At 44.1% G+C, this 12,514-nt stretch overlaps 1 protein-coding gene across 3 annotated transcripts in view; it reads right to left on the bottom strand.

Annotated features, from left to right (window-relative positions):
* slc26a6 (solute carrier family 26 member 6) overlaps positions 1-686 on the bottom strand; it is a 28,236-nt gene extending 27,550 nt beyond the window's left edge. For all 3 annotated transcript variants that reach the window (XR_009783857.1, XM_061736731.1, XM_061736733.1), the window contains exons 1-2: positions 332-686; positions 86-225 (exon numbers count right to left, since the gene is read on the bottom strand). Coding sequence is in view for 2 of the 3 variants with exons in the window: in XM_061736731.1 (XP_061592715.1) it covers positions 86-225; positions 332-471 (280 nt within the window). In the remaining variant the exon portion in view is untranslated. The remainder of the gene's footprint in view (positions 1-85; positions 226-331) is intronic.
* Positions 687-12,514: the final 11,828 nt, after the last annotated feature.

Here is a 12,514-nt window from a genome sequence, read left to right as displayed (position 1 = left end):
CCACGCTCCGCCACTGTGTAGCGGTCCTAGCGGACAATCATTTCTACACCCCGTAGGAGTCTGCTAACTGTTGCTGCATCCTCACCCTGCGGCAGCTGCATGATCCCCACACTGATGCCAGATACCAGATCTCCAACAGCGTTTTCTCTGATGGAGTAGTGAGGCAGCCATGACAGGACAGGAAAAAAGCCCAACGACAGGCTCCTCACCCGGGAACCAGAACACCTAGAGAAAACAAACACAAGTACTTCCAAGACACAGGGACACCTAAACCGCTTCAGTCGTCCGTTCACCCAAAGAAACCAAAGCCTAAACTTAGCCTTTAACTCACCAACACTGTGCCTTCACCCTTTCCAAAAATGAAGGGGAAGTCTTTTGTACCTTGTGGCCCAGAACATCCAGCTGAGCTTCATCCAAGGCAAGATAATGACGCCTGCAGTGAGGAAGGCCGTTTGGTTCAGCGCCGTCCATCTGAAATCACTCTCAAAGCTAACCAGCTAAAGCTGCACTTGGAAGTGTCACTTTGCTCTCGTTTGAACCCTGGTTGTTAAATGTGTCTCGCTGACTCATCTGTGCCAGTAAAACCCGTGTGTGGAGTTACATGACAAAAAGGAATAAAACTAGTAACAGTGTAAGTTATAAAAGCAAGCCAGAGCAGCGACAGAGAGAAACATTGGCTCAATATCTTTTAGCAGGAAGCCGCAGCGAGCCACAGAGTTCACATGTGAGTTTGTACTGTACGTGCGTGTGGCCAGGGAGCGCGCGCACGAACACAGTTACACGAGGTCCCGCACGTGCACCGGGGAAGGTGGAGAACAGCCTTGAACTCTGCACGTTGCTGCCATTTTACAACCCTTTACTCCTCCCCTTCACCACCCCATTCAGCACCTCTGAATGCCTCTATTATCACAGATCAGCTTTCAGAGGGGTGTGTGTGAGTGTGTGTGTGTGTTTGTGTGAGTGTGAGTGTGAGTGTGTGTGAGTGAAATGTAGATAGGGAGCGAGAGACTCAAGGAGAATTTAATACATCAGTTTGAATATATTTTCCAATTCCCTTTGAAAAAGTCATCATTCTTTAAGCAGAGCTTTAAACTCTGTTGAATAGAAGTCGGGGCTGGAATATTAAATAAAACTAAGAGCAGTTTTTCAAAAAGGATCACAAGGCTGAGAAGTGACAGATCCTGCCTGCATTAGAAATAAAATGCAAGGTTCTCTCACTTAAATTTAATGGACAAAATCCAAAGAACAACAAGTCAAGGCCTACACAACGTTTTAAGGTTACGGTGTTCACACAGAACACCAGTGTGGTCTCATTCATAATAACATGTAATAAACAAACAGATTCACCACTGACGTTGTTTCCAAATGTTGCACTGAGCACAAAGACTCTTCAGTAATGTTTCAAAAGCTGGAAGAGGTTTTTGATGTGTTCGGCGCGGCACCGAGGGGAGTGGTGCAGCGGCAGCTCGAAGAAGGAAAAGGTGAAGCTCCGAGAGAAGCTGAGGTTGGTGACGGGCCGCAGGGGTGGGAGACGGGGCGGGAGAGGACGCCAGCGCTGCGGCAGCACCGTCCTCTTCATCTGCGGCCCTCTCTCTTCCGCATCTAAACACAGAAAGATGGCAGACAGTGTCTCGGTCAGACTTGGACCCGTATTCAAGGAAATGCAGATGTTAAACGGTCCAGTTTGTGCCCAGTTGCGTCGCCAGATCTCATCTCGTCTGGGGAGGTGCTCCATGAGCTTTCTCTCAAATTAAAGAACTCTTATTAAGCTCAGTGACGGGTCGATATATCTTTACATTCTTGTTATACAAGAAGAGATAGACATACTTTCATGTTTCAAAAATGAACATGCAGTAGCACCTCTTCTGTTTTGAAAACTCTGTTACACCGCCCATCTCTTTAGGCCCTCCTTCCTCTCCGTCCTAATGGCTCAGTCATCTCTTCACCTCCCCTGGCCAGCCCCCCCGACACCTGACACCCAGCCCACTCCTCCCCCCAAGACTCTCACCACTCATCACCCCCACATCCCCACCCAAGTCATCCTCCACCCCCCTCTCCATAAGTAGTCCATTTAGGCCCAATCCCAATACACCCTCTACTTTCTTTCACTAGCCCTACTTTCTACCACTAGCCCTCCCTCACCACCACTAACCCTAAAAAAGAAGCCACAGATTTCAGGGCACTTGAAATCTTCCCAGGGGCCTGTCCCAATACCCCCACTTCTCCTACTTTCAGCACCACCCCTAAAATCAGGAAGCTGAGAGCCAAAAGCTGTTTTAATTTCAGATGTAGAGCTGTTAATATGCCACTTTATTAAGTTTTAATATTTTTTCAGGCGTAAAAGTAATCGTTAAGATCCCCAACCTGGGCTCAGTTTATGTACATTCACTGAGTGAATATTATGAAAGTAAAATATATATTTCTCGCTAGAAATGTAATCAAAATGCATTTTTATGCAGAAACTAACTCAAAATATTGATTTTATTCACTAAAAAATAAGAAATGTCCGCCATGTTGTTTTTTTTTTTGCATTCAGTCCGCAAATGACGACAAAAAGCATTCTGGGAAATTTCTTTGTCCCTAGATCAGCTAGGGAGGATCGGAAATCCCTACATCCGTAGGGACAGATTCATAGCCACTACACTAGTTTTCTTCACTACCCCTATGTGGAAAGAGGAATTGGGACACCACTACCCTCACGGGAACGCGCAAAATTTAGGGGTAGGGATAAAAACGAGGGGTAGTGATAGTATTGGGACAGGGCCTTAAGAAGATCAAGGCAAGGAAGTCCCTGGGCTTGGACGTCATCAGCCCAAGACTGGTCCAGGACTGTGCTAACCCGCTCTGTGGTTGTGGGCAGACACTTGTTCAACCTGAGCCCGGAGAAAGTCCGGGCCCGGTGGAAGACCTCCCATGTGGTCCCGGTAACAAAAACACCGTGCCTCAGGGAGCCTAACCACTTCAGAGCTGTTGCCTTGACTTCTCACCTTTATTGCTTGGTTCTTTTCACTGTCAATAGGTAATAAGAACAAACTCAGTAAGATTGTCAACATGTCTAGCAAGATTGTAGGCCAACAACAAGTCAGTTTGTCACAGCTCTGTGAATCCCGTGTGACTGGGAAAGGGAGGGCAATCTGCAGTGATTTATCTCATCCCCTCAATGCAGAATATATGCTGTTACCATCAGGGCGGATGTACAGGGTACCGCCTCTGCAGACCTCCTGGGCCCAAAGATCTTTTATACCTTCTAGTATAGCTCTGCTAAACAAATTATAGAAGCATTATTCATTTCATAATCCACTAGGTTTGGTGAGAAGCACTTTAGGATCATTGTGTTAAGTTATGTTATTGTATATTGTTGTACTATACTGCACTTAATCGTTCTATGTCGAATTGTCTTGTATATTGTTGTGTTTTTTTGTTTGTGACTGTATTCTGACTGCCACAGATGCAAAACGAATTTCCGAAAGGACAATAAATGGAAACTTCCTAACTAACTAATGTGATGAAGACCATGGAGTGGATCGTCCAGCGACACCTGCGACCCCTGTTGGGCACACAGCTGGGCCCCCTGCAGTTTCCCTACCAGCCTGGGATTGGGACGATGCAGTCATTTACCTGCTGCACAGATCGCTGCCACACCTGGAGGACAGCGGGAGCACTCTGAGGGTCAAGGTTTTTTACTTTTAACACCATCCAGACTTCACTGCTCCGAGTGAAGATGGAAAGTGTGGGAGTGGACAACGCCTGGCTGCGTGGACAATAGACGATCTCACCAACAAACCACAGCTTGTCTGATGTGGTGCTCTGCAGCACAGGAGCCCCTCAGGGTACGGTGCTCTCCCCCTTCCTGTTCACCCACACCTCGGACCTCACCCACAACACCACCCACTGCCACATCCAGAAGTTCTCCGACGACAGCCATTGTTGGATGTGTTTCTGAGGGAAGCGATCTGGAGTACAAGACGGTCATCAGGGACTTTGTCAGCTGGACGGAGCTCAACCAGCTTCAGCTAAACACCAGCTAGACGAAGGAGATGATCGTCATCTTCCGGAGGAAAACATCTCACTTCGACACGACAACAGACGTGTGCACATCACTCCGGTTCTTAACTCCCTTCATTGGCTTCCTGTCTTTTATAGAATTGATTTTAAACTTTTGATGTTCATTTTTCAAGCTCTCAATGGCCTTGCAACCTTGTATTTACCTGAGCTTTTAACTGTCTGTAATCCTGGTAGAGCGCTGAGTTCAACTATTCAACTTTTGCTGGAAGTCCCGAGGTCAAAATATAAACCGGTGACCGAGCCTTTTCCGTTGCCCCCCTGCCCCCCCAGGCTCTGGAATAACCTCCCCGCCGAAATGCAGCTTATTTCTGACCTAATCTACAAACCCACCTATTAAAGATGGCTTTTAACACCCAGTAGTTTGATTACACTGTTATCTTATTAGTATTGTTTTTATTGTTTTATTGTTTTTGATTATTCTTATTTATCCTCCTTTTTATCTATTACTGGCTGTAAAGCACTTTGGCACACCGAAAGGCTGTTGTAAAGTGCAATATAAATAGAGTACATTACATTATTAGATTAGGTCACACCGGCGAACATCCAGGGATCCGACATTGAGTCTGTGGAGAGCTACACATTCCTGGGCGTTCAGCTAAACAACAAACCGGACTGGACTGACACCACCCATGCCCTCTACAACAAGACCAGAGTCGTCTCTCCCTGCTGAAGGGACTGAGGTCGTTTGGAGTGTGCAGGGCTCTCATCAGGACCTTTTATGACTCTGTGGTGGCATCAGTCATCTTTTATGCTGTGGTCTGCTGGAGAAGGGGCAGCACGGACAGGGACGAGAGCAGACTCAATAGACCAGGGGTCGGCAACCCAAAATGTTGAAAGAGCCATATTGGATCAAAAACACAAAAAACAAATATGTTTGGAGCCACAAAACATTAAGTCTTGTATAGCCTTAGAATAAAGGTAACACATGCTGCATGTTTCTATATTAGTTATAACTGGGGGAAGATTTGTTTTTTTCATTATGCACTTCGAGAAAAAAGTCAAAATATTGAGGAAAAAGTCGAAATTTCAAGAAAAAAAAGTTGAAATGTCGAGATTAATGTTGAAGTACAATGTCGACAAAAACGCCGAAATGTCGAGAAAAAAGTTGAAATGTCGAGATAAAAGTCAAAATGTCGAGATTAAAAAGGAAAGGAAAAAGGAAGAAAGAGAAAAAAGGAAAAAAGAAAAAAGGGAAAAAGAAGAAAAAAAGGAAAAAAAGAGAAAAAAAAGGAAAAAAGAAGAGAAAAAAAGGAAAAAAAAAGGTCAAACATTTTTGAAAAAGCTCGAGGGAGCCACTAGGGCCCCTGGAGCCACTAGAGCCACTAGGGAGCCACTAGAGCAGCGGGTTGCCGACCCCTGCAATAGACTGATTAGAAGAGCGAGTTCTGTCCTGGACTGTCCTCTGGACTCCATAGAGGAAGTGGCGGAGTGAAGGATGTTAGCTAAGCTGACATTCATCATGGACTACACCTCTCAGCCCCTACATGACACTGTGGGGTCCCTGAGCAGCTCCTTCAGCTGCAGACTGCTACACACGGTGTAAGGAGAGGCTCTGCAGGTCCTCCATCCCTGCTGCCGTCAGACTCTACAACACCTGCACCTGATCATGCTGGAGTTTCCCTGTTCAATGTTTCTGCTCTACCCATCACTCACCATGTCTGTGTTTATTTAGTTAGTTTATGTATATCATACTATTGCTGCTGTGACAAGTGAATTTCCCTGGTGTGAGATAAATAATCTAATCTATTCTGATCTAATCTAATCTAATCTAATCTAATCTAATCTAATCTAATCTAATCTAATAAACAAACAGATTCAATAATCAATTCCCGACCAAAAGAAAAGAAAGAAAAGCTCATATTTGTACGGACAAAGAGAAGGAAAGGACTGAATGATAATTTACTTTCCATTTACGTCAGAATAGCTTGAAAACATGACAGGTTTCCTGTCAGTTATTAAAACAACCATCTTTAAGCGTGTTTGGATGAGGATTCAAGTCGGGCTCCAGCAGCAGTCCCACCTGTACACTTCTGATGGAGCTCCGGAGGTGACGATGTGTTTGCACGGTTAAAACTTTCACTTGCTTCATCTTCCTCTTCTTTCCCCGGATGAGGGGTGGACGGGGTTGCCTGGGGAGACGGAGGAGGTGGGGATGGAAGCGGAGGCTGTCCTGCAGGAAGTATTGGGGTGATTGTGGTGAAGGAGGATTCAGAGAGAGCCAGACCTCCCCAAGGTGTCACAGTGTTGTCGGAGAGGAGGATGGAAGATGGTCCTGGGCGAGGGCGAGAGGCGGGGGAGGAGGAGGATGAGGAGGAGGACGGCTGCTGTCGGTTCAGTCTCCTGCGGGCGGCCTGGTGGCGGCGCTGGGCAGCAGGAGGCAGGAAGGCTGGCTTGGCTGCGTGTTTACAATAAAGTGAAGTTTAGAGAAGAAAATGTGGCTTAACAGAAAAACTATCAAACTACATACCAGCTGTGATGGACCGGTGACCTGTCCAGGCAGGACCGGCTGTACCGGCTGTAGCGGCTGTACCGGGTGTACCGGGTGAACTGGAGGTACCATGCTTCTCACCTACTAACAACTGAGAGAATTACCAGCTGCCCAGGAGCCAAAACAGGCTGAAACATGTACAGAAAACCCCTGTATGGATGGAAATGATGAAAGATGCACCACCCAGCTCATGCTTTATTTTAATGATTAAACTGTGTTGTTTTCTGTGCTGAAAGACTGAAACTTTCGAATTACATTAAAAATGCAATAACTGTTGGATGACAGTTAATTAAAGGAGCATGAGGCTCCTTTTAAGAAATGAGACTCTCTAGCGCCACCCTTCACCACGACGGCCGTCGGGGGTACTGCAGACAACAGTGAAGCCGGCACGGGAGAACGGGGAGAACGTGCATGCAGCGTCATGTGACGTCACATCCGCAGGACAGCGCGGGAAATTCGGCCCCACAATTGCAGCACATTTTGCAGCACACAGCCTGTTCAAGCCAACGCAGAGATACACTAGAGGGCTCATTCTTTTTGGTTGGAACGCTTCATCTGACATTATTACTAGAAAACCTAAAACGTATACACATTTTTTTCATAAATCCTGCCTCAAGCTCCTTTAAAGTGGAATTTTAAATGCTTTTTACTTCTTTTTTTTTTTTTTAGATTTCTGCAAATGTAAACAACTAATTAATCATCATGAGAACTGATGTCAGCTGTGACGTCTTTTACAAACCATCTGAGAAGGAAATGGAGCGTACTGGTCATCTGCAGAGATGTAAAATGTCAACCTTTTATGCTGGAGACTGTGCTGTAGTATCCCTTAAGGTAAATTGAGATTTTAAAGTGATCCTTTGGTTAAACATCCTACTGGTATATTAGATAGTGTGGGAGCTGATTACCTGTGCTTTTGCGCTGAGATGAACGAATGGCAGGCAGTTGCTCACGAGGCATCGCCGATCTGGGTCGGAGAGCGAAAAAGGGGTTTTCTGCATTATAGCTCAAAGGTTGTTAAAGCTGTCTGTGGACGTGTCCGGTATTCAGGTCCCTACACCGACATGCATATAGCAGATAAATAAATGAAAAGTTCAAAGAACTAGAATAACATTTAAAAGAGTTTTTGTGTTTTCAATCATTTCATCAGTTATTCTATGTGCGAGTCAAGTTTCAGCGTGGTTACGCATGAAGTCTTGTGATGTGGTTCAATTACACATTTTTTCTATATGATGCACTTTTGAATCATCCGTGATCTCACTCGAGGCTGTTTGAACTGGTTTCAAACACAACAATTTGGTTCTCTGTGAGTGACAGGTTGAAATTGAAAATGGTGGTTGAGGAATATGGGCTAAGGTAGAAGTGTGTGTGTGAGTGTGTGCATACCTGTTGATGGATGTAAAATGTCCCTCCTTCTGGACTTTGACAGATGCACTAGTCTCTTATAAGCTGCAGTCCTGGGTGATGCGGAGCATCCTTCACAGAAACACACTCCTGCTCGGGTCGTCGGGATGAAACGGTGTCAGTTTTCCAACTGGCTCTTAGACCATGACGAGTTCTCAGCCTGGACACGAGTCGCTGCGTCTGTCCAGATGAGCCGTTTCTGCAGATGACCTTTAAAAAGAAAAGAAAAGAAGCCTTTCCTTAAACAATAACTCTTAGAATAAATATCCATTCGGGAATAGAGTCTGATCCTTAACTTTCTCAATTGTTTCTTTTCCGCAATTAAAAATAACCTGCTGGGACCAGCTCTCCAGATGGGACCTTCTCTACTACTGGGACTCTTCCTCACTTTTATTTCATCAGCTGGTGGTGTTTTCTGTCTCGTTCCCGTTCTCCCCTCCTCGGTTGTGGGTACAGAGAGCACCGTGAGAAATTTGATCCGAGGAGCTTTCAACACTTTCTCTGACAACCACTTGACCCCCTTTTCCCCCCGTCACTCACACTTTCTTTCCTCTCTTTTACTTTCTTTCTCTTCTTTCATTGAAAGCACCAGGCAGTGAGACGGGTACTCAACAAAGGGTAACGTGAGACGAGACTAAAATATTGAAATATTCATGGACGCCCCTCACACGTCCCAACGCCCACGAGGCCCCTAGCAGATACACACACGCCATGTCAGAGCAACGGAAAACAGGAACCTTTCTCTGTTTCTGGGCTCAAATAAATCATTACACAATCTGGTTTTCAAAATTTAACTTTTAGGCTTTTTATTTTGTCTTTCTTTCTTTCAATTCTATCTTTTTGTAATTTTTTTTCAATTCTATCTCCCAGTAACAGAAGAGAACGGACCAGAAGCACACATTTGAACAGGATTTATTGACACCAGGTTTTGTAGAATTTGTAGAATTTATTAAAGGATAGCCCCTTGAGATGTAACATTTCATATGCAAGGGGGTCCCATAATGTTTTGAAGTCTTATTCAATGATGTTTCAGTCAGTGAACTGTGAGCCGACGGCAAACTTTCAGGTAGAGGCTTTTACGTAGCCTTAAAGTATGTTTGTCACAATTACTCTACTAAAGTAGCTTATGTTTTCTTTCTTACCAACAATTTGATATCTGATCTATCTAATTTAAGAGTGTACAATCAACCTCCATTTTTGGTTTACTGAGATCCTGTGGATGTTATTTTTCTTGGACTTAAAACCTAAATTGTGGAATTCTCAGATTAACTTTAAAAGAACCTGTTCATGTCCTCCAGAAGTGAGTCAGTTTTAATTGACTTCCACGTTAAAATCTCTGAATTTACAGCAGAATTGTTATACAGCTGCGTGTGTCCATGATGTTAAACAGTATAATTTTATCTACTTGAAATTTTTGTTGATCTTGACTTCTGTACCGGGATTAGGATTCTAAGAAGCATAATCCTTCTTATTTTAAAGATGAAATGGCGTGTTGTGCTGTTAACTGTTGGGAACTGTTGGTTAGCAGCGACGGAAGGCCGCTGCTAACCAGGGCTAAGCCCAGCTAACCCCAGCTAGCTTATTGGCTGCTACGTCTTGCAGCACCGGGAACAATCCAGGTCGTGTGGTTGAGTCAAGCTTTTCCAGGACCCTTCCAGGTTTTCTAGCCAAGGGTTAGCTGTCTGTGCTTATCCAGGGCGGCGAGCCAAGTGGGCGCTGCCATTGTCCCTGGTTGGTCCTGACTGCGGCTCCAGGACTAATTTCCAACAAGACCATTTACGAGATCAAGCCCCGGTCAGTCCTGGGGATCCCAAGTCCTGCACCAGTCCCAGTCTTAGCTTAAACGGTACTTGTTCAGGGTGACATCAGACATAAAAATGAATGGATGACCTGAGTCGATCAAAATGAATGTAGGGGATCGCTAGTTAGATTCTTAAGTAAGCATGAGCTAAGCTAATCTAGGACGATGTGGGTCTTATAACCAGGTTAGTCCGTGGGCCAGAGCCCAAAATTTCACTTGTCAGCACCACTCAAGGTGACAAAACTTACTTATGATTTTTGAAAAGATCCATGTCTGTAGATGATGTTTTGGTATGATAACCCTTCCTGAGTGGCAGCTGTATCATAGTTATCAGCTCATTAAGTTACCCAGCCCCTTCAGAAAATTACATTTTAGATGCTGGTGCATATCCTGGTTTAGACTCATGTACAGGATATCTGTCAATGTTTCACTATATTGTCTTTGGTATCATTTTAAAAGGGACCTTTTAAGCAATCATTCAAGCTAAGATACATTTCCTAAATCCCTATGGTCCTGTGAGTATTCCAGTTTTTGTATTTTGTGTGTCTGTTGTTCCTAGTTGACACAGGGCTAAAAGATAGTATATCATTTAGGCGAAGAATTGTGTAAAAATGTGTGTTGTTTATAGTTTAAAGAGCTGCAGTGACCTCTATGTTGGTCAGAAAGATTCACATGTTAGCTTGAGTGAATGCTTAAAAGGTCCCCTTTAAAATGATACCAAAGACAATATTGTGACACATTGACAGATATCCTGTACATGAGTCTAAACCAGGATATGCAGCAGCATCTAAAATGTAATTTTCTGAAGGGGTGGGTAACTTCATGAGCTGATAACTATGATACAGCTGCCACTCAGGAAGGGTTATCATACCAAAATATCATCTACAGACATGGATCTTTTCAAAAAATATTAGCAAGTTTTGTCACCTTGAGTGGTACTGATATCTGGTCTGGCCCATGGACTAGGTGCCGAGGTTGTTGGTTCCACTGACTCATATTTGGATTAACCAGGGTTGGGTGACGTCAACTCCTGCTAGTATGGCGTCGTCCAAAGCCATGGGCGTTGTGCCTCAGGTGACGTCACAGAGGGATGTCCAGTTCTTTTTACACAGCTGAAACTCATTTATGGACATATATTATGAACAATTCAATTGTGCATCCCTGCAGGGGTACACTTTGTTGGACATGTGTGTACTAAACATGTTGTACACCTAAATTCCAGACAGGTGACTATGAATCAAGCAATGACCCTTAATAGAAATAAAAGGGTAGAGATGATGGATGGATGGAAGACTGTGTATCGGATAGAGCGTGTTACAGTGTGTGACATTTAATGTGGCAGAGGTGAACAATGTTTGTGTCTGACCCAGTTACATTTGCATTTCAGAGGGTTGCAGACGCATCAGTGCAAAGAGCAGTGCACGTGTTCCCATATCAACCTGCCACTTATGCAAACTTAACATTTCATGTCAGAAGTCATTTCCTGTTTCTATATGGGTCTTCTATACGGGATAAGACTTTCAGTGGTACAAGGAAATCTAGAGACTGAACACAGCATGAGTCAATGCACTTGTACAAAAGCATTACTGCCTTCTACCAACCCGTAACTCCTTACGTACACTTCTGACTTATTTATGTGTCAAATGGAGTTCCAGAAACAGCCCACATTTGACGAGCTTGTTCTCTGTTGGACGGGTCGGGAGACCCCGGCTCTACATCACCGGTTCAGAGGGATCCTGCCAAGTCTGAATCCATCTCTGTAATTGGAGAGCTGTATCTTCTATTTATGCAACTCGCTGTCTGTCATGTCAGAACCGAGCTTTCTTGAGAACACGTGAACTAGGAGGAAACATGTTTTCACAAAAAACAATCTGGATTTAATAGGAGAGCCGGAGCAGGTGACGGGACAGGTGAGACAGATTTAAGTCACAAATTCCCTAATTAATGAGCTGAACGGAGATATTTGGCCCCTTTTTATACGGTCTGCTTATTACTAAAATAGAATCCCTTGGTGCTCCTCAAAAAAGAGGGAGATTTATTTCCTGGATGGATGAGAAGCAACATACTGTATTAAAAATAACTCCCGTCCTTCAGCCACACAGACATCAGTGTGGGGCCTTTTCCTTGATCAGGCCACAGATGGCACCGGGTTTGGATAGACGGTTCCAACGTTTGAAACTGCATTTAAAGTTGTTTTTTTTTTTTTTTTTTACATTGACGAAGGGAATGCTCTGCCTCTTCCTGATTTGATATGTAGACTTTTTTAAACCTTTACCCATCATTTCAGAATATGGATGGGCGGTATGGACTTAAAAATGTATCACGATAATTTCTGGCATTTATCCCGATAACGATAAAAAAAATACCAATTCAACTCCACCTTTGTAACTATAAATCTATCACCAAATTCAGTCTTTGGAGCCCCCAAAACACTGCTCTAAAAGATACTAAATGCTACTAAAGTACACCAATTAAATTGAATTAATAAAAACCAATTAAATGAGTCCACCTGTACTGCAAAACTGTAATGACTCAGATCCGTTACACAATAACCTCATCAACGGGAATTTATCCTTCTTTCTCTTTCTTTCTTTCAGGCTCGCTCGCTCCGTCCGTCCGTCCGTCCGTCCGTCCGTCCGTCCGTCCATCCTTCCTTCCTTCCTTCACATCCAGCTTTACACAAAAACGTCATCAACGGGAATTTATCATTTTTACCGCGAGATGACAAATTCTTACCGTGGGAAATTTTTTTGACGGTT

Source organism: Cololabis saira, chromosome 12 (assembly GCF_033807715.1).
Source record: "Cololabis saira isolate AMF1-May2022 chromosome 12, fColSai1.1, whole genome shotgun sequence".
NCBI lineage: Eukaryota > Metazoa > Chordata > Actinopteri > Beloniformes > Belonidae > Cololabis > Cololabis saira.
The sequence above is the reverse complement of the archived record's forward strand: the minus strand, read 5'-3'. Positions and strand labels throughout refer to the sequence as shown.